This window comes from Lontra canadensis, unplaced genomic scaffold (genome assembly GCF_010015895.1).
Source record: "Lontra canadensis isolate GAN:19392208 unplaced genomic scaffold, GSC_riverotter_1.0 scaffold58, whole genome shotgun sequence".
Lineage (NCBI taxonomy): Eukaryota > Metazoa > Chordata > Mammalia > Carnivora > Mustelidae > Lontra > Lontra canadensis.
In genome coordinates, this window is record NW_022631052.1 from 6,369,512 (window position 1) to 6,389,572 (window position 20,061).

Sequence of the window (20,061 nt, forward strand, 5' to 3'; positions counted from 1 at the left end):
GAGCATATAAGCCTTGAGATCTGGCCAGAAGGCACTCATCGTGGTGGGCGGGGGGAGGTAGGCTCAGGAGGAAAAGACAATAGGCTATTATGCATGTGAGGCAACAGTTATAATCCAAGCTTCTGGAAAGTTTTAAGGGCTAAGAAGACATCGGCTTGCTACTTGCTGGGGAGACCTTTGGCTCAGCAGGTGTAGACAGGGATCGGTGTGCGGAGGGAAATAGGCAGGAGGTGGGCAATGACGGAGGAGGGTGAGAGCAAGATCATGGAATTATAGGATCCCAGGGTCAGGAAAAGGGCTTCCCTCTGGGACTACAGAGAAATTGCGCTGCTAAGGCTTGAAGGAAAAGCAAGGAGCTAAGTGGTAAACACCCCATGGTTGACAAAATGATGGAGCCCGTGAAGCTGGGTGAGCGCGGGTGTGTATGGGAAGGTGGGTCACGTGCAGAGCGAGAGTCCAGTGGGGTGATGCTGGGAAGGTCTTGGCGGTCTTGGTTTCGAGAGGAGTCAAAGAAGCGAGAGGAGGAATGGAGGAGAGTGGATCTGGCGGTGACAGCAAGCGGATTCTTTAAGAAGCAGCTGCTGGACGACCCCCAGACGTCTCTTCTAGAATGACCATTCCAGGGTTCTAGGACTTCTGACTGCGAACATCTCATTGACCAGAGGCTGAATCCCCATGCCACAGCTGCCTGGTGTCTGCACTATCTGGAGAGAAAGAAATGTATGGGCCGGAAGAAGACGGATCCCACACACTTAACACCACTGGTTCAAAGAGTCAGAGGAAAAGAAGCAGGGAGTGTATCCGAGAGGGTTAGTAGGACCGAGAACAACTTTTCAGGACGGGTTCTAGTGCAGATCTGGATAACCAAAGCGGACCCTAGGGTCGAGCGGGTCTTCTCAAGCTGGGTCCTTACCCGGGGGCCGTTTTGCTCCCTACAGGACAAAAGACCATGTCTTGAGACATTTTTAATAGTCACGACCGGGTAGCGTCTAGAGGGTAGAGATTTGGGCGGCTGCTCAACACCCTACCATGTACGGGAGGGCCCCCCACCCCCAGAAAACAAAGAATTATCCAGCCCAAATGTCAGCAGCTGCTGAGGCTGAGAAAACCTGCTTGGAAAAACGTCGAGAAAGAACCTGGTGGGACAACCACTGTACCCGGTGGCAGGTGTCCTGGTAGGAGGTGGAGCTTTGAATGGGCGTGACTGACACTCTTAGGAAAAGGAGCCAACCTCCATCCACAGTGAAGACCCCCGCCCCACATACCGCGTCCTTTTGGAGTCACTTTGAAGTTACGGGGAAACTCATGACCATCCCAGGCAATGAAACCTAAGAGAATTTGCTGGATGAGGCTTCTAGGAAGACACCCCGGGTACGTATCTTCCCCGCCCCCGCCCGCTGTTCTTCCTGTTGGGACCCGACCTGCCGCCTGGCGATGCAGTGCGATCAGACGAAAATCAGTGGCTAAGGAAGGTGCAGCCAGAAAAAGCTGGTGATGCCCCCGGGGACATTTGGTGGTGTCTGCCGCTATTTCTGGTGGCCACGATGGCGGGTGCTGCTCCCGGCCTCCAGGGGATAGAGAACAGGGATGCCCTTAGCATCCGACAACCCCCTGTACAAAGAACTAGCCGACCCCCACACACCAACCAGTGGAGAAAACCTGCTCAGAGAACTGTTGCACGAGTCCTGGGTCACCTGCCTTAGGACTGCTTGAACAAGAAGAAAAAAAAAAAAAACCACCACCCAAAATGCCCATTTTGTTTTGTTCTCAGCTCCTGCATTGGGCTATCTGTTATTTGGGGTGGAACAAATTCCACCTTGCTACAGAGGGAAAAAGCTCTTGGAGGTAAGCGTGTCCCGGGGGCATTTCCAGACGGCACTTCCTTTAGATTATCCTTACTGGCACTTTCCACGATTGCACAGGATATCCAGTCCCATCTGTGAAGCAGAAAGAGGACAACCACTCAGTAGCTTCTTTTGCTAGGAGATGCCAGCACCATCGGTCGCCTCCACCCACGTCGCCGGTGGGGTCCGCTGGGTCCAAGATCACGGGCCTAAAGGAGAGTCCGAAACACACGACATGCTTTTTAAAACCAGCGACCTCAGAATCGGGGGCCCATTCCACTTCTGGCACCAAAACGACGTGTCCTACGTTTTAGGTGCTGGTAATTCAAACGTACTGATACGGCACAAAGTGATTTTCGAGAATCCCGTGACATTTGCCAATAGTATTTTGAAAGCTCTTCCTTACTGTACACAGGACGGCATAATAGAAACATCTCCCTCCTGTTAGATCGACTGAAATATGCTGGGTAATTTGATCAACCGTAATGTCATGTCGGCCATGCCCGTGGTAGGCAGCCCATGGTATCTTTTTCTCTCTTTCTTCTCCTCTATTCTTTCTCAGAGCTTTTTTCCTTTCCTCCTCTTCCTTTTCTTTTGCCTCCCTTGTTTTTGGGCTCTGCCGTCAGCACTGAATGGACACGCTAAGGTTCCCTGCTATTCTTGAAGGACAGCGGTTTTGCAGGATGCAGGTCTGAAAGGGGAGAAGAGAGCTGATCCAATAAATCGAATAAAATCTAATTCTCCTGTAGGATGAATCAGCCACGAGGGAAGGATAGCGTTATTTCTCAGAGACACACTTCCCACTTCCACAGCTCTAAGATCTGCTAACGAATTCACACTTTTCCTTCCAACCTAGGAAGACGGAAGCAGCCCAGAGACCCGTACCTTGGTCCTTCCTTCTCTAATCCTCCTGGCTAACGTTCTCTCCTGCCCTCCCCCACCAGGACTTCCTCCCCAGAGACTATGGGAACTTCTGTGGGTTGGCACCTTTCCACTCCCCACCCGCCGACGTCCTGTTTCTTGGGGGGAGCACCGAATCCCGAGCCCAGGGAGGAGAATCCGGGTGGCTGTCATGGCGTTGGAGGGAATCCGGCTAAGGAAAGGGGGTGGCAGGGTTTGGAGTACCTGGTCCTCTGGATCTGGGTCAGTAGGAAGTTCCTCACAGTCTCATCCTCAAAGTTGTAATTGACTGTCCAGAAGACACAGAGCTGCCGATATTTTGTGATCAACTCCAGGACTGTCCGGAAACCTTCTGCGGTGTCGAAATTCTCTGCCCCACTCCCCTGCTCCCAGGAGTAGATGGTGAGCAGCTCCAAGGCATACTTCGGGGGCAGAGACCCTTTACGCTTCAGTTTCCTTTCACACTGAGGGAAGAGGGGAAGGTCAGGCAGTACTGGTGAAGCGGGGAGGAGCAGTGAGCTCAGAGCGCAGAAGACACCTCCCATTAATGGTCCCCGGGGCCACAGCAGGGCAACCGAGGCACGAGATGCAGGGCTGATGGGATGGGGCTGCTGGAGATCTGAGCGGGGCCTCCCTTAGCGGCTTGTAGATTTCTGGTTTGGGCTTTGGCCATATAGGACTCCCTAGAGTTCTACAACAGCGACCACTTTCAGAACACACACGGCGGGCTGACAGAGGGGCCAGACATTTTACATGTCATTCCTAATCCTCCCACACTCCCACCAAGCAGGCATAGGTCAATGTTTCTGATGAAGACGTGAGGCGCGGGGAGGGGAAGTGACTCGCTCAAGGTCACACAGTAGCCCTGAGCCCTCTGAGCACCCTGGCGCTGGGGATATAGCGGCTTCTCTGAGTTTCTGGGTTGGAAACCACAGAGCTCAGGTTGCTGTACGCAGGAAGCAGCTGCTGCTGGGCTGGGTGTCTGCTGCCACGGAGATACTCAGAGGCTCCCCTGTGTGTGAGACAGTGACAGAAATGGAGGGAGGCTAACCGTTACAGAAAAGGCAGCCCCTCGTCCCGCCTGTAGCTTGCGACCTGTCTTCCAAGGCTAGCATCTGTGTGTGCTCCGCTGGGCGCTGAGCGGGGGCTAAGCCATGCTGGTGACCTGTGGGCATGGAAAGTCCCGGTTTCACCTGCCCTGGGGAGCAGAATAACTTGGATTCATGCCCAATTCTCTGGGGGTCAGAGCAGAGGCAAAATAAGACAGACGCGGCCGCTTTGATGGGAGAGGGTGCTCTACAGCTCACCCAGCTTCATGGGTTTGGTGATGGGGACGCCACAGAGACAAGCAGGATTAGTGGACAGGGTCCCCAGAGTGGCTCATCCCCCAGCACGGGAGAGCATGGGCCCACGGAACACTTGATGGGAACCGGTCGCATGGGCGCTTCCAGACAGCTGCAGTGAGAGCGGCCATACCTGTCTGTACCAGTGTTTCACCAGACGAATTAGATCCTTCAGTTTAGTGGGCCGAGAGACAACAAATTTGCGCTGCAGCTCCGTGAAACAGGTGGAAAATTCTCCGCCCACGGCGTCTGACGATTTATACAGATCGATGAGATCAGCGTAGACCTTGGGGCTGGGTGGGGAGCCAGAATTCAGTTGACCTAGCAAGGGAGAGATGTTTCGTTTATGCTTTTCTGTGCATAAAAGTAACCATTTCCAAATATTTTTGACCAATGTGATTTAATTCGATGACTCTGAATTCTGTTCGTATATTTGAACGATTAATGTCTAAGATACTGGGAGTAATGGGATAGTTGAAAAAATTATATGGTCTGTAGGAGGACAGGTGCTATTATCAAAGTATTATCTAGATGTATACTGTCTGATACAGTAGCCACCAAACAATGTGGCTATTTGGATTCAAACTAACTAGAGGGAAATAAAATAAAAAATTTGGCTCCTCAGTCCCATTAACCACATTTTAAGCTGTCAGTAGATGTAGAACATGGTTATTACCACAGAAAGACATTTTAAACAGTACTGATTGGGAGTTTGCTAACTATACATGGTAGGCAAAATCTGGCCCACTTCTTGTTTTTGTAAATAAAGTTTTATTGGAACACTGCTATGCTTCTTTGTTAATGTATTGTCTATGGCTGCTTTCAGGGTACAGTGGCAGAACTGAGTAGTTGTGACGGAAACTGTGTGGTCGTCAAAGCTGAAAATACTTGCTACCTTGCCTTTAAAAAAAATAGCTGACCCCCAATTTATACTATTATTTCCTCTCTAGAGACACTAAGAACTATTCAGAGGGAAGGTATCAGAGTCTTTTTGATTCTGATTTGAAAAGTTGCTGAAATGGTCTTGGTTTATTTTAATACAACATTACATATCTGTTGTTCATGAACCGAATTTCCAAAGCAGACTGAAGGCACCCAGATTTCCTGTCTTTGCCTCACATTCTTCCCAGTCTGTTCCTTCATTTCCTTCACTAATACTTGTGGCATTTTATCTGTACATGTGTACAGAACGCCTGTGGCCCCATTCTTTGATAGATATTACGAGGGATACTACAGGAATAGAAGAATATAAGGAACATGGTCCTGGCCATGTTTGGGATGAGTAAGTGAGAAAGGAGAATGAACAGGTCCTTAGGTGTAAGGGGTTGCTGCCATTCCTCGTGCCGCCTGTTGGGGGCACTAGACCTATGAGCCAATACTAGGTCACATGGCTTTCCCTCCACCCTCCTTGCCCCATCACCCCGAACCCCGCTTCCTCCTCCAGCAGCAAAGGTCTGGGGGAGGGGGTCTCACCTAGGGCATTAAATGCAGGCAGGACATCAAAGTTCACACTTTCGTTGAGCACTTTGGATTTCAGAGAGAAACTCAGCACCCTGGGAGCCTTCCATTTTGAAATCTCAAACTGTACTTCGAACTCTTTCTCCCGCTGACAGGCTACTAGCTGTGTATGGATTTCCTTGATGATACAGCATCTCTCGTTTTTTTGGGAGGTGTAGCTTTTAAGCGAGTCTGTGAACACAACGAGGTCGGCATCGGAGCCAGTCTTCAGAGCTGTGCCTTTGCCTGTCGACCCTCCCTAGTGAAGAAAGGCAAGCTGAGATCCAGCATTTTCTAGATCCCGAGCCCCTCACACACCACCCCCCCCCGCCCCCACAGGCTGGCAGCAAGCGGGCTCATTAATAAGGTTGCCAAGGTTAGGGTCCAGTTAGGGCTGAGTCCAAAGCAGAGCATTCAATTTTTCAAACAAATAGTTTGGTTCCAAAGGTTTTCTCATGCTCTTTGATGTGCTTATTAACCCATGAACAACAGAGGGGCTTTTACCCATCACCCACTTCTCGTGTCAACTTCCTCAAGAGTTCTCCCAATGAGCATTTAGCTTTATGGGAATTCCTGCGACCTGAGAGAAATCAAGCTGGATGCAATCATTGCGTTGAAAGTTCCCTGATTCATCTGTTTCCTCTTGCAAGCTGCGGATCATGGGGTGAATGCTGATGATTCAGGTACAGCGATCGGCAAACTTTCCGTAAGGGGTCGGGTACTAAATGGGGGCTGTGTATGTCCCTGCCTCACAGGGTTCTCTACTTCCTCCTCCCTCCTCCTCCTCTTCCTCCTTCCCTTTCTGCTCTAAAGAGTCTGTTAGGCAGAGCTTAGCTGACAGGCTGCTTCGCGGGCAAGCGGGTGGGGAGAAGCCAGCTTCCCCACAGAGAATCGTTCCATGCATGATGCTGGGGGCTTTGCTCTGGGCACCGACCTTCACACCTGCTGCCCTGGTTGCCCCCAAAAAGCTCATTCAATTTTTACAGAGAACCCCTTTGTTTTACCCATGAGTGATAAACGCCTGGCAGTGGGTTAGGGGCGAGGGGAGGGTATAAACCTGCTTCATTCATGCAGCTGGTCTGTGAGTGTTGGCCTTAGCAGGCCACACTCTACGCCCCCTCCTCATATTCAGGGCACGCATCCCATGTCACCTAGCAGACAACCCTTTCCAACTTCAGGAAGACAGAAAGCAACATCCTGTGCACTGGTGGTTCTCTTCCTATTTTCTTCTGTGATATGCTGCTATGCATTTTCTTATTTTTTGCTATCGGGTTAATGGGAATCTCGGAGTGTTGGGCTGGCAGAAAGGGCTACTTAAGATGGCGAAAGTTCCCGCCACAAGACCTGAGCTCGGACAGGAGAACAAAGGCCCAAGCAGGAATCTGAGACCCCCGCCCCGGGCTCCTATGGACCAATGGGACCCTGACAAGCGGGAATCTGAGACCCTGCTCCGGGCCCTGGTGGACCAATGGGACCCCAACGAGCAGGCGATATATCCGAATAAGGGAAACTTGCCAAAAGACCCCTGAGCTCCCCTCGAAACCCCTTAAAAGCTCCCTCCTCCCTGCCTTAGGGGCGACTTCCGCCACTCTGCTTCCCAGAGTCGCGGAACCTCGCCCGAGGGTGCCCACCTCCTCCCGGCGCAACTTTCCTGGCTCCCCTTCTCCTGAGCCCTGAAACTTCGCTGGAGATGCCTTTAATAAATCTTGCCTTGCACCCACTTTGCCTGGTGTCGTGTTTATCTCGCCGGAAAAACTTTACAGGGAGGGGAGAAAACAAGCTTTGACAATTCTAGCACTGACCATGAACTCAGCCTTTGACCATGAACTCAGTCCAATGAACCTCAGTGAGACATTTTACTCAACACTCATGGGATATTGGTACCAGTCCCCGGGTCTGTCTAAGGACAGAAGGCTCCCAGGTCTGTTTGGCACCGTATGGGCACCTCCCTGCTCCCTCCTTGGGACCAGCACCTGGTGATCTGGTCGCTGACCAACAGATGGAGGGAAGCGGGTTAGCCTGTGGCCTTGAGTCTTGGACAAGAACGAACCTTTAGCTCAGTTGATGGGCCTTAGCAGGCTGTGGTCATTAAAGCAAGAAAGAGGTCACGTTCTGGTTCAGTACACACCGAGCTTAGAAGATGCTGTGGTTTGAATGGTAGCCCCAGTGGCTCCCAATGGGAATGTGAGAACATGACCTGACTTGGAAAAAGGGTCTTTGTCTATGACATTGAGTGAGGGGTCTGCGGACCCTAAATCCAACGGCAGGTGTCCTTAGGAGACAAGAGGAAGAAGAGGAGACCCTCAGAGGAGAGGTGATGGGGAGACAGAGGCAGAGTTGGGGGAGGTGCAGGTCCCAGGCCAAGGCCATGAAGGGTCACGGCAGCCCCCCAGAAGCTCATACAGATCCAAAAGTATATCGTTAGTGATGGAAGCAGGGCGTGAGCAACCCCACTGAGAGCCGCAGTCCTAGGTGCCCATCTTCCCCGCTTCCCCCCTCCTCCCTTGCCCTCTGTCCACGTCCACGGGCGGGCTCTGCAGAGCTCCAGGAACCACGTGGGAGAAAGGCCAATGCTCACCTCCACAGTCTTCTGAACCTTCGTCCTTGAATGCCTAAAGCAATTTTTTTGAAGGAATTCACGGATGAATTTAACAGCTACGGTGATCTGGTCTAGGAACTGTTTGTTGGGCTGGAGAAAGTCCTTGATAAACTTGTCTAGACGATGGCCCGGGGTGGCGAACAGCGGCACGGGCTGGGAAGGTGGACGGAGGCTCAGTGCTTTCATCGACACTCCATGAGAACATTCTAGAGAGTCCAGGGCAGTGCCCAAGGCCCTCCCCACCGCCCCCAGCCCAAAACAAAAACTGTGAGTTGTTCCTTCCTACCCCCAAGAAAGATTTGACCCTTCCCGGGACTCGAAGCTATTCTGGGTGTGGCAATGCCTTCTGTGGCTGGACCCCCCTTAACCTTTGTGCCCCCTTTGTCTTCCGCTGACTGCAGAGACTGCAGATTTCTGGAGAAATGCTCACACGCGAGCCTTCTCAGACCTCACGGCTTCTGCTGCACACACGTACCCTTGGGGATTGGTTTTCCGGGGCTGCCCTAGCAACATACCCCTGGGGAGCTTCCGACAACAGAAATGTATGTTCTCTCGTGTTCCAGAGACTAAAGTCTGCGCTCAGTGTCAGCGGAGCCGGGCGGCCTCTGAAGGCTGTAGGGAAGGAGCCTTCCTTGCCCCTTCCCTACCCCTCCGGAGGCTCCAGCAACAACTCGCCTTCCCTGGCTTGTAGACACACCACTCCAGCCACTGGCGTGTCTGGGTTTGCCTGTGACTTCTGATAAGGACACCAGTCACTGGAGTCAGAGCCCATGCCAATCTAGGATGACCTCATCTCACTAATGATGCCTGCAAAGACCCCACTTCTAAAGAAGCTCCCATTCCAAGGGTCCAGGTGGACATGAGTTTGGTGGGACACTATTCAACCCTCGGTATTGTTCTCAGTGAGCTGAGCAGAGAGCCAGCCTGGGATCGGAAGGCCAGTGGGTTCAGTCTGAAGGAACACTTCTCTGCTCCAAAAGGGGTCATGGAGGGTGGGACATGCCCCTTCCTTGCGCTTGGGGTCACTTCTGGAAAGAAAGCATGTTCTGATTTCTAAGTGGGGTCTGGCCTGCGCAGGAGTGCAGTTCTTTCCTCTTCAGTAGAAAAGCTCAGACTGTGGGGTCTGCTCCGTGTCACGGGTCTTGACACCCCACGGGGGGCCCCACCTGCTCAGTCTACCCTAGAGGTCCCCGTCTGCGGAGGTGGGGGGGTGACACCCCCACCTCCCCACATGTCCGCGTCAAAGTCCCCAGAAACTGTGCATCGGTTTCCTTATATGGAACGTGGAACTTTCCAGATGTGGTTAAGCTAAGGCTCTGGAGATGGGGATGATCCTGGATTATCTGGGTGTGCCCAGGGTCATCACAGGGTCCTTTCAAGAGGGAGGCAGGGGCATCAGCATTTTATAGAGAGATGGAAGGCTAGAAGCTTTAAATTAAATTAAATTTGTGATATTCCTCAGCCTTGAAATTTGTGGTTTTCTTTCCTCTTCCTTCCTTTTCTTTCTCTCTTTCCCCTTCCTCCCTTCCTTCCCTCCTTCCAGCAGGGAAAGGAACACTGCTCTGTACAGACACCGTCCCTTTGCTGGTGAGCACAGAGAAGACGGGCCACCTCTCCCTGGGGACACGGGTCGGCTGGTTAGCTTTAAAGTTGAAGGTCAACCTTGGTTGCCTCCTGATGTTGGCAATGGACTTCACCATTGGTTGAAAGCAAATTCATTACTGGTACTGCCCTTCCCACCCGGCTGAGTATCGTGGGGGTGGGCGGCGTGTGTGTGTGTGTGTGTGTGTGTGTGTGTGTGTGTGTGTTTGTTTGTGTACATGTGCGTGTACGTGTATGCCCTCCAGTGCCCAGACACCCTGATGCAGCAGCTTGTGGGCCCGAGTGGCCTCCAGCAGCTCTCCTGAGAGGGGCGGCCTCCTAGTTCTGGAAACAGGTTGATTGGGTAGAAAACAGAGCAAAAGCAGGGATCAAAAGACATCTTAGGGGCAGCACACAAGAACCAAAGCAGCGCGGGCTGGGGAAAAACTGGCTACCAGAAACATTCTTCAGATAGCTGCGAAGATCTGGAAACGGCTGGACGGTAATGATGTCTTAGTCTTAATCTCTGGAATTTGATCATTGAGTGTGGTTCGCTAAGAGAATGTCCCTCTCGGGCAGCCAACGCAAGTGGCCCAGTGGAAACAACATACACAACACTGACAGTGACAAGTGTGCGTACACACACGCAGACCGGAACGCAGCTGGAGAGGTCAAGGGTTAAACGTGTGCGTGTCCAAGTCGATGCAGTGGTTCACTGAACCATTTTTACAACTTTTCTGTATGTTTAAAAGTGTTCAGAATAGAGTTGGGGGTGGGGTGGATTTTTTTTTTTTTTAAGATTTTATTTATTTATTTGTCAGGGACAGAGGGAGAGAGAGCGAGCACAGGCAGACAGAGGCAGAGGGAGAAGCAGGTTCCCTGCCGAGCAAGGAGCCCGATGTAGGACTCAATCCCAGGACACTGGGATCATGACCTGAGCCGAAGGCAGCTGCTTAACCAACTGAGCCACCCAGGCGTCCCTGGGGTGGATATTTTTAAAAAGGCTGTTTTAGGAAGCCAGGAATATCGAGGTCAAGGAGCAAAGCCCGGAGTCCAGGGAAAGTCGGGACAAGGAGTGGGCCGACCATGTTCCTTCTGGATCCCGTCAGGGAGCTCCCCGCCCACAGGGTCCTCCCCGTCCAGGGCCCCGGGCACTTGGGAAACTCACTTATATCCCATCTTTGCTCAGTTGACCCTCAACTTTCTGTGCCAAATGGAATGTAGATTCACCCCCACCATTTTTCGGGTGTAAATTAGTTGCGTGTCTGTGCAATGTGGAATTTGGTTGCCCAATGTGGTCTCAAATGACACCTTTGTCCCCTTGCCATCCCATGACCCCCAGAAAAACGGAAAGGATTCAGTGGCCTAAACTGATGACATGCTTGTCGAATAGTCCTTAAGCTCTGAGAGCAGCACAGGGGCATTCTGTGGTGGTAGACGGACTTCTCTTTGGGGGATGGGAGGGGAAGCCGGCCCCTTGATCTGCGCTCCAGTCTGGGGAGAGGGCGGCTGCCAGGCACTCGCCTGGACCTCTGCTCCGTGGGATCCATCCCCCACCTCTCCACCTGCTCTCTCTCCTGCAGCAATTCATTGAAATCTTTAATCTGCAGGTGCCCTTCTCTCTTTGCTCAGTTTTAAGAGGAGGGGGACACAGAGACAGAGACTCAAAGAGAAGAGACACTGTGAAGACACACCACAGGAGGCCATGTGACAACGGAGGCAGAGATGGGAGGGACACAGCCACATGCCGAGAGCACCAGCAACCACCAGAAAAAGGAGGAATCCTCCCCAGGAGCCTTCACAGAGCCCAGCCCACACTTGGACCTTGGATTTCTAGCCTCCAGATCTGCGAGAGAATACATTTCTATTGCTGTAAGCCACCGGCGTATGACGATTTGTCACCCCAGCTATAGGAAATCCGCAAAATTTGTCACCCCAGCTATAGGAAATCTGCACATGGTGTTCTTGGCTAAGACCGGGGTCTGGGCATCAGGACACCCTCCCTGCAGCATGACATGAGCTGTATTTGCAAAACTCTCACCAGAACATTCCATGATGATCCAGGTGACTGACTGGGGCTGAGAGAAGACAACCAGCTCAAAGCTTCTTGCTTTAACAGTTGCCAACACGCCTTATCTTTGCTCACGTTATTGGTTGGGTCGGCTGGATCCAAGATTACCGGCCTATGAATTCCATTAGATTAAAAAAAAAAAATCAGTTGGGCTGCCTGCAGAAGAAGAAGTCCATGTTGGGAAGGGAGGACTGGACGGGGCGTCTGGTAACCCAGAACCACGCTTCCTCTCGGTTCCTCGTGTGCTTTGTCTGAGACTACTAGACCTTCTGTTCCTGCCCTCGGTGTTTTGCAGAGATGTTCTGTGAGCAACGTAATTAAATGGTTAGCCCCTTCCTTCCATAAGGGGAAGCACCTCTCGAGTGTTTGTTTGGGGAGCAAAATATGATGACGGTCTGAAATGTGAAAGGCATAGGTCAGGTTCCCCTCGTTCCCGCCCTGCCTCCCTCCCCACCGCTGTTGGGGTTCCTTTGGAGCATCCTTGGCTGGGAAGGATGAGGCAGAGCCTTCATGCTAAGCAGCACAGCCTGGCTTGCAGGCAAACAGGTAAAGAGAGAAGGTGGAAGGAAGCTTGCTACCTGGGTGACTTCAGCTGGCTCAGCAGAATGTTCCGGACTGTCTCATTCTCAAAGTTGTAGTTGACTATCCAATAGATGCACAGCTGCTCCTGCTGTCTGATTAGCCCCAGGACAGTTCGGATGCCTTCTGCCATGTCAAAGTTTTCTGCTCTGCACCCCTGTTCCCAGGCATAGACCGTGAGCAGCTCCAAGGCATACACGGGCAGATGGGACAGACCTTTCAGCCTCTCCTGGCACTGTGGGAGAAGAAAGGGACAGTGACTAATCTGGGGACCCACTTACCCCCAACCATCATGCCTAAAGGACGCCATGCCTCAGATCTGATGAATTTTAGTATCAAGTGTTGGCAAGGGTGTGGAGAACCTGAAACTGTCATATGTCACTGATGGGAGTGTTATTAGGGACAACTGTTTGGGAAAACTAATGTTGGTAGTACTTCCTAAAGTTTAATATGTACATTATTACATATACTTAATGTATTATATGTATTTATGTAATGATATATGTTTTATATACCATATAATAACATACTATATAGCCTGCATATGTATTTATTATGTGCACATACATACATACATAAATATGTCACGTAGATATGTATCTATCTATCTATGTATTCAGATAACTTAAAACCCTGCACTTCCACTCCTGTATATTTACCCAAGAGAAATGAATGCTTAAACTCACAAAAAGACCCGTAGGGGAATAGCCATAGTAACCTAATTCATAATAGCCCCAATCTGGACACGACCCAAGCGTCCTTAGCAGAATGGAGAAAGGTGTGACCAGTCGAGACGACAGAATCCTACAGGACAACGAGACACCACAACTATGTGCAACAGCAGAGACCCATCTCTCAGACCTCACGCTGAGCAGATGGTACACACCACTGATTTCAAGTTCAAAAACAAGCAGAACTGACTGGAGGAGACAGACGTTAGGACGGTGGTCACTTGTCGGGAGTATTCACTGGGAAGAGACTTGAGGTAGCTGCAGGGAGGCAGGAAAGGTGCCCTATTTTGATCTGGACGTTGTTCAAAAGGTTATAAAAAGGCACTGAGCTGGGGGCGCCTGGGGAGCTCAGTGAGTTAAGAGTCTGACTCTTGATTTCGGCTCAGGTCATGATCGCGGGGTCCTCAGACGGAGCGCTGTGCTTAGCGGGGAGTCTGCTTGAGAGTCTCTCTCTCCATCTGCCTCCTCCCCCATCACGATCTCCCTCTCTCTCTAAATAAATAAATGGATGAAATTTTTTTAAAAAATGCACTGAGCTCTATACTTAAGAGTGTCATATTTTCCTGGCTGTGGATGGTCTCGGTGAAGGGGAATTGGACGACCGCCCTAGAAACGGAATTTGAAAATTACCTGTTGGTACCAGTACTTTACCAAGAGGATCAAATCCTTCAGCTTTCTTGGATGGTTGTGAAAAAACCTCTGCTGGAGCTCGGTGAAGCAGACGGAGAATTCGCCAGGGTGGGCTTTGGTCATGTCCAGGGCTCTTCTGAGCTCTCGGTAGGTCTGAGGGGTGGGCTTCTCGCTCAAGCCTAGGGCAAAAAAAGAGAGATGGAGAACCAGTGGTGTTGGGGCACCTTGCCCCCAGGGAGCCAGCCGTGAAGGTCTGCTGGGGTTCAGCAGCACCCGTTGGTGGCTTCTCCTATCAGGGACGCGGTGTGTTCGCCTAAAAGGCGAGGGGAGGCGTGCCTCCCGCCATAATTCAATGACAGTTGTGAAAACCCCACGGTGCTGACCCGAGGCAAGATCGACAGAAACGGAATGATGGAAAACACAATATAAATGAGGAAGGGGGAGCTCCGAGAGGGGAGGGAAAGATGGCTTCTTGAACAAATGGGGCTGGCATGGCTGGCAAAGACCTGGAAGCAAATAGGGTCCATAGATGCACACGGTGTGTTCTGCTTCTGAGCCCAGCTGGTGAGTCAAGGGGACCGGGACTCTGAGGAGGCAGGTAAGGGGAAGGCAGGGCCCTGGAGGCTGGCGTTAGAGGCAGTGGGCCCCTCAGAATGGGACCCTGTGATGCCAGGTAGTGGTTCTCAAACTGGGTGCCCATCAGAATCCTGCTGCCCCGCTAATCTGGTGTACGGGCCCAGGAGGCTCTTAAATCCAGATTAGCTTTGGAGGAGATCTGACAGCCAAGTGGAGAGAGCTCGGGCCTCGATTTTTAACTAAGTTTTTCAGGGGATGCTGATCCCCAGGGACGTCTGAGAACCACTGGTGTGGGGGGCAAAGAAGCCTGTGCCACAGGGGGGAAGGATATTGATAGGGCCACAGAATTTCAACAAGATTTCCCTCTTGCTGGCTGAGCTCTACTGCTTACAAGCACATTTTACAAAGACATAAACAAGAGGAGCCAGGAGCCAACTTGTTTCTTTCATTCACTTCCACAGATATTTAAGAATTCCCCAGTAGGTGAAAGCGATCTTTAGCCCGTCCTTCCCCAGAGGGATCTCAGCAGGGAATGTGCAGTTCTGGCGCCATCTAGTGGCAGCGTCTTGATATCACATGCGAGGAAGAGTGGCGTTTTCACACCGTCCTTGCAATATTGGGGTTGAACCCAGCAGAAGGCCCTTTGGCCCAGTCTCCAGCCAGTCTCTCTGAACAAGAGAGAATATAGGATTTCTTATGAATTCTGAGACACACGAGGTCTCTTCATCTTGACCCCAGACCTTGTTTGGGGTAGTCCCTATCATCTTTTTTTTTTTTTTTAAAGATTTTATTTATTTATTTGACAGAGAAAGATCACAAGTAGGCAGAGAGGCAGGCAGAGAGAGAGAGGGAAGCAGGCTTCCCTGCTGAGCAGAGAGCCCGATGCGGGACTCGATCCCAGGACCCTGAGATCATGACCTGAGCCAAAGGCAGAGGCTTAACCCACTGAGCCACCCAGGCGCCCAGTCCCTATCATCTTAAAGGCCCTGTAAACTTGCCATTTTGAGCCTGATCTTAGAGTTGGCAAAAGTGGGTAAGTGGTGGAACCAGGACAGAAGTGAGAGCTGCCTACCTTCCAGACGGGTGTACTTTTCTCTAACTTGGTTATCTTTCCGTGAATGCAAGTCACTGAGGGGTGTGTGTGTGTGTGTGTGTGTGTGTGTGTTCATCTTAAAGGCATCCTGGCTTGGGGCTTAGGAGATCTGGGCTTTCGTTTCTAGTTCTATCAGTAACTGGTGTGTGTCTCTGGGACATTCTTTTTCCTACAGTTTCCTGTTTGCTTAATGAGGGGTTTAATTTCAGCTCTAGCATTTAAGTTTGTGATTACATGCACCCGTGCTCGAGACTAAGCTGTCACTAGGCTGAGCTTTATCCTTCCTTCCTATCTACCATCCATCCATCCATCCACCCATCCATCTTTCCTTCTATCCATCCAGCCTATCATATCCATCCATCCATCCACCCATCCGTCCACCCATCCATCCATCCACCCATCCATCCATCCATCCATCCACCCATCCATCCATCCATCCACCCATCCATCCATCCATCCACGCATCCATCCATCCACCCATCTAACCATCCACCCACCCATCCATCCATCCAACCAACCAACCAACCAACCATCCATTTGTCCAACCAGTTGCCCATGGAAGGGCAACCAGTTGCCTTGATGTTGACTTGGCCAGAAGGCAGACTCCAAATGCCTGCCCCAGATGAACTTTTCCCAGATGTTTGCCCCATCCTCTTCCACTAATCAACATTTATTCTAGCCTAAATCCCCAGGGGTGGTGTGTGGACCAGCACGAGCAGCACGGCCCTGGATAGACATACAGAGTCTGTGGCCCAGCCCCAATCTCCTGAATCAGAGCCTGCACTTTAACAAGGTTCCATGGTGATTTGTGTGCATGTCATTATTTGAGAAACTCTGCTCTAGATTCTGGAATCTAGGACATTTTCTCCAAAGTCAGTTAGGAGATGGGGCAAAAGTTCTAGAGAAGACAGTAAGCCTAGGGCAGGAGGGACCCCCTCTCTTAAAGGGATGTGGCCCCTGGCTTTGGAACATACCAGTGGTGTCTATCACATCCCCAGCCTCAAGGACCCCCATGGCTGTCTGACACCCTTTTCTTTGGCTTTGCTCTCTCAACACCCCTCTCCAGGCCAGTGCCATCCACACACCCAGGAGCAACTCACCCAGAGCATTGTAAGCAGGCAGCACCTTGAACATGATGTTCTGCGATCTTGTGGACAGCTGTAAGGTGAGACCACTGGGGGACTTCTGGACCTCCATTTTGGCTGGCATCTTCCTGGTGAACTGACACTCTGTCAGACACAGCCAGAGCTTGGTGAGGATTTCATCTTGTTTTTTTTTCTGATCCTGGAACTGTTCAAAGTCACTGACAAAGATGACAATCGTCCCATCGGAGTTGCCCCTCAACATCGTTTCTCTGCCATAGGAGCCACCCTGCCAGTGACAGAGACACAGATGTGAGACTCTGGACCCTCTGGGGTCACCGGATGCCCCAGCAGGCCTTAGTATTTCTCAAATCCAGCCAAAGCCAAAAGTGTCACCAGAGTCTTAGAATCGAGTGGCAAGTGTCCTTTTGTCCGCCCAAAGACCTGAATGAGGATGCCCGTCGCAGCACCTCTCACACGAGCCTCGATGGGAGGCAGCTCAAGCAGGAGGAGGGACAAAGGCGGTGTCCTCGCACCCTGGGACACTACCCAGCGTCGAACTGATAAACACACGCTCACACACGACAACGTACATTTCCTAAACAGGATGGGGTCCAAGAAGCCATGCAGTAAAGCTACGCTGGGCATGATTTCCTTCATATTCTGTAACCAGCCTATCTGGTTTTCCCAGGACATTCCCAGTCTCAGCACAGAAAACCCCTCAGTCCCAGGCAGACCAGCACAGTTGGTCACCCCACAATTATGCAAAGTTAAACAAACAAACAAACAGCAAAATGAAACTAGGCTGTCAGAAGTCCGGAGAGTGGTTAGGGGAGGACTAGGGGTCCCAGGGACTGGATTGAGGGTCCTCGGGCTCTTGGGGCTGGGAACGTTTCCTTTCTCCACCTGGGCGTAGGTGACACAGGTGTGTTGTTTGTGGCAATCCATCGGGCTATACACTTAGATCTGTGCCCCTTTCCTATGTTTTATTTTCGTTAGGAAAAACTGAACCATATTGAGAGGCGGTGGTTCAGGGCGCGTGCAACCAAGCAGACTATTTGGGCTGAAAGCCCAGCTCTGCCTCCAGCTACTAAGTCACTTCCTTGTGCTTCAGTTTCCTCATCTGGGCCAAGGCCAAGGGATGCCAGGTATCCAGGCGTCTTTACTGCCAGGGCTGCTGCGCATGCATGAGGCAGATGCCAGGAGGCACGGTGCGTGCGGAGAAATGGGGCTCCGGGGCTGGTGGACCCCTAAGTCCCTCCCACCCTATAGTCCTGGCACTTTTCCCAGCACCTTTCCTCCCCCTAAAGCCCCGGATCTTCAGCCTCAGCCACGGGATTTGTACCCCCAGCACCAAACATTTCTACTTGATAAGACCCACCCCTTCCTGCCATTGAGAAACCACAGAGCGATCTTGGGGTAGTTTCACTGCATCTCCCAGCCTCAGTCACTGCTCTGTGACATGGGGTGGATAGAAACAACGATGGAGAGGAATCACAGCGCATTTACCAAGGACTAACTAGGCCCCAGGCCCCATACTAAGAACATTATATGCTTAATCCTCATTACAGTCTGAATTTATTCTTCCTCTCCCATTTTTCAGACTCAGAGACTGAAGCACAGAGAGGTTAAGCAACCTGCCCTGGGGCACACAGCAGTCAAGGCAGAGCGCTCCTACTCCCGTGCTCCATCACCTCCCTCGAGGGTGGGGAGGGCAAGTGGATGTCTTGGTCACCCAAAGCCTGTCACCCGGAAGGCACTCAGTACCACGTCACTCCTCCTTCCGATGGCCACGGAACCTCAGGGTCCCAGCAGCCCAGACCCCCAGCCTTCCACTCACTTTGACCACACTTATCGTGGGGGGGCTCTGCTCCGTTTCCTGCAGGATGGCACAGATGGCGTTCACCGTGTCATGGATCTGTCTCTGACACTCTTCATAGGGCCTCAGGGAGTTCTCAATCAGCTCGTCCAGCTTCTCAGGCTGCACGGAGTACAGATGCGACCCCCAGATGCCCATTGCTCCTGCTGGCGGCAGTGGTGTCGGGGGATGGAAGGGAGAGGAGAAGGAGCCACTCCCTTGCTTACAGCCAGGAAATCAAAACTCACATTCAAGAACCAGGAAACTGCAAATGACCCGGGCGAGAGTCTAGAAACCGAAACTCACAGAATGTTCCCAGCTGACTTCCTTGTTGAGATTTCTGCCCACCCCCGCAGGGTGGGCTCCTCTCTGGGCGTCCTTTTTTTTTTTTTTTCCCAGATTTTATCTATTTATTTGAAAGAGAGCCAGTGAAGAAGAAAGAGCATGAGCAGAGGGGAGAGGGAGAAGCAGGCTCTCTGCGGAGCAGGGAGCCTGATATGGGACTCCATCCCAGGACCCTGGGATCATGACTTGAGCTGAAGGCAGACACTTAACCAAATGAGCCACCCAGGTGCCCCATCCCCTGTCCTTGTACTTAAACAGACTCTGGAGCCCCCTTAGGATGGCTTGATCTATGCTAGCATATCCTTGAGCACCTTGCCTGCTCTATTTGTGCCTCAACTTGCCCATCTGTGAAATGGCATAACAATGGTAGTTCTCTCGTAGGGTTCACGTTAGAATGGGGAGGGGGCACTTGGCAAATGCTATTTAAGAAGTTGTTAATCAAATTAGCTTTTGCAGGGGACTGAGGTCATCTCCCGGGGCTCTTTCCCTTCTCCCCTCGTTAAAAAACAAAATTCAGTGCCATAAACTTGAAGGTCTAATTGGCTTCATTAAGTGCTTCATAAATGGGGCAGCATCCGATCTAGAAAGTAGAAAGAGCTCCAGAAGTTGTTGCATGATGGTTTTCATCGGGAGGAGGGCGGGGCAAGAAGCTGGTAACAGGAAAAGAGAGGACAGTTCAGACCCCTTTTTGGGGCCCAGGGACTGGGCCGGCCACGTGTTTATCCTGCAGATGACATCCCTAGTGTTCCTGGGGAAATCTCGGGCTGACCTTTCAAAGGTCACATTCCAGGCATAGGTTAAAACTGTAATTAAGGGGGCGCCTGGGTGGCTCAGTGGTTGAGCATCTGCCTTCGGCTCAGGTCATGATCCCAGGGTCCTGGGATCGAGTCCAGGGCCTGGGAAGTCTGAGTCCATGAGAGCAGCAAGGAGAAAGGGATCCAGAGAGGGGACTGGTTTGCTTAGGGACACACAGAAAGGCGAAGTCTGAGCTGGACGCAGGTTCTAATTCTGCTGCTGGGTGATGTGGGACTCAAAGGCAGAAGGAAATATAGATAAAATTAAACACCTTCGAATCTGCCGCCTGACAAACTCTTGAGGAGGCGGGCGGAGTATGGGGTACCTCTGGGAAACTCCCAACTGGCTTAATGCTAGTGCTTTGCTAGAGGGAAGCGCCACCTGAGTTTGACAATGTCAAGGCCTCCAGGATGCTGAGTCTTCTTCAGCATATGAAATCCTCCGGGGGACACTGGACTGGCTCAGTCGGTTAGGCAGCTGCCTTGGTCTCAGGTTGTGATCTCAGGGTCCTGGGATGGAGCCCAGCATCGGGTTCCC

At 51.6% G+C, this 20,061-nt stretch overlaps 1 protein-coding gene across 1 annotated transcript; it reads right to left on the minus strand.

Annotated features, from left to right (window-relative positions):
- Nucleotides 1–557: 557 nt before the first annotated feature.
- On the minus strand, nucleotides 558–18,613 carry OAS2 (2'-5'-oligoadenylate synthetase 2). The gene is made up of 11 exons (XM_032876235.1): nucleotides 18,367–18,613; nucleotides 16,545–16,815; nucleotides 13,776–13,954; nucleotides 12,414–12,649; nucleotides 11,806–11,947; nucleotides 8,163–8,336; nucleotides 5,561–5,843; nucleotides 4,221–4,408; nucleotides 2,970–3,208; nucleotides 1,900–2,053; nucleotides 558–704 (listed from the first exon to the last, which is right to left on the minus strand). Exons 1-11 carry the CDS (start codon nucleotides 18,541–18,543, stop codon nucleotides 606–608), a joined length of 2,142 nt encoding a protein of 713 aa, XP_032732126.1. The 5' UTR covers nucleotides 18,544–18,613; the 3' UTR covers nucleotides 558–605.
- Nucleotides 18,614–20,061: the final 1,448 nt, after the last annotated feature.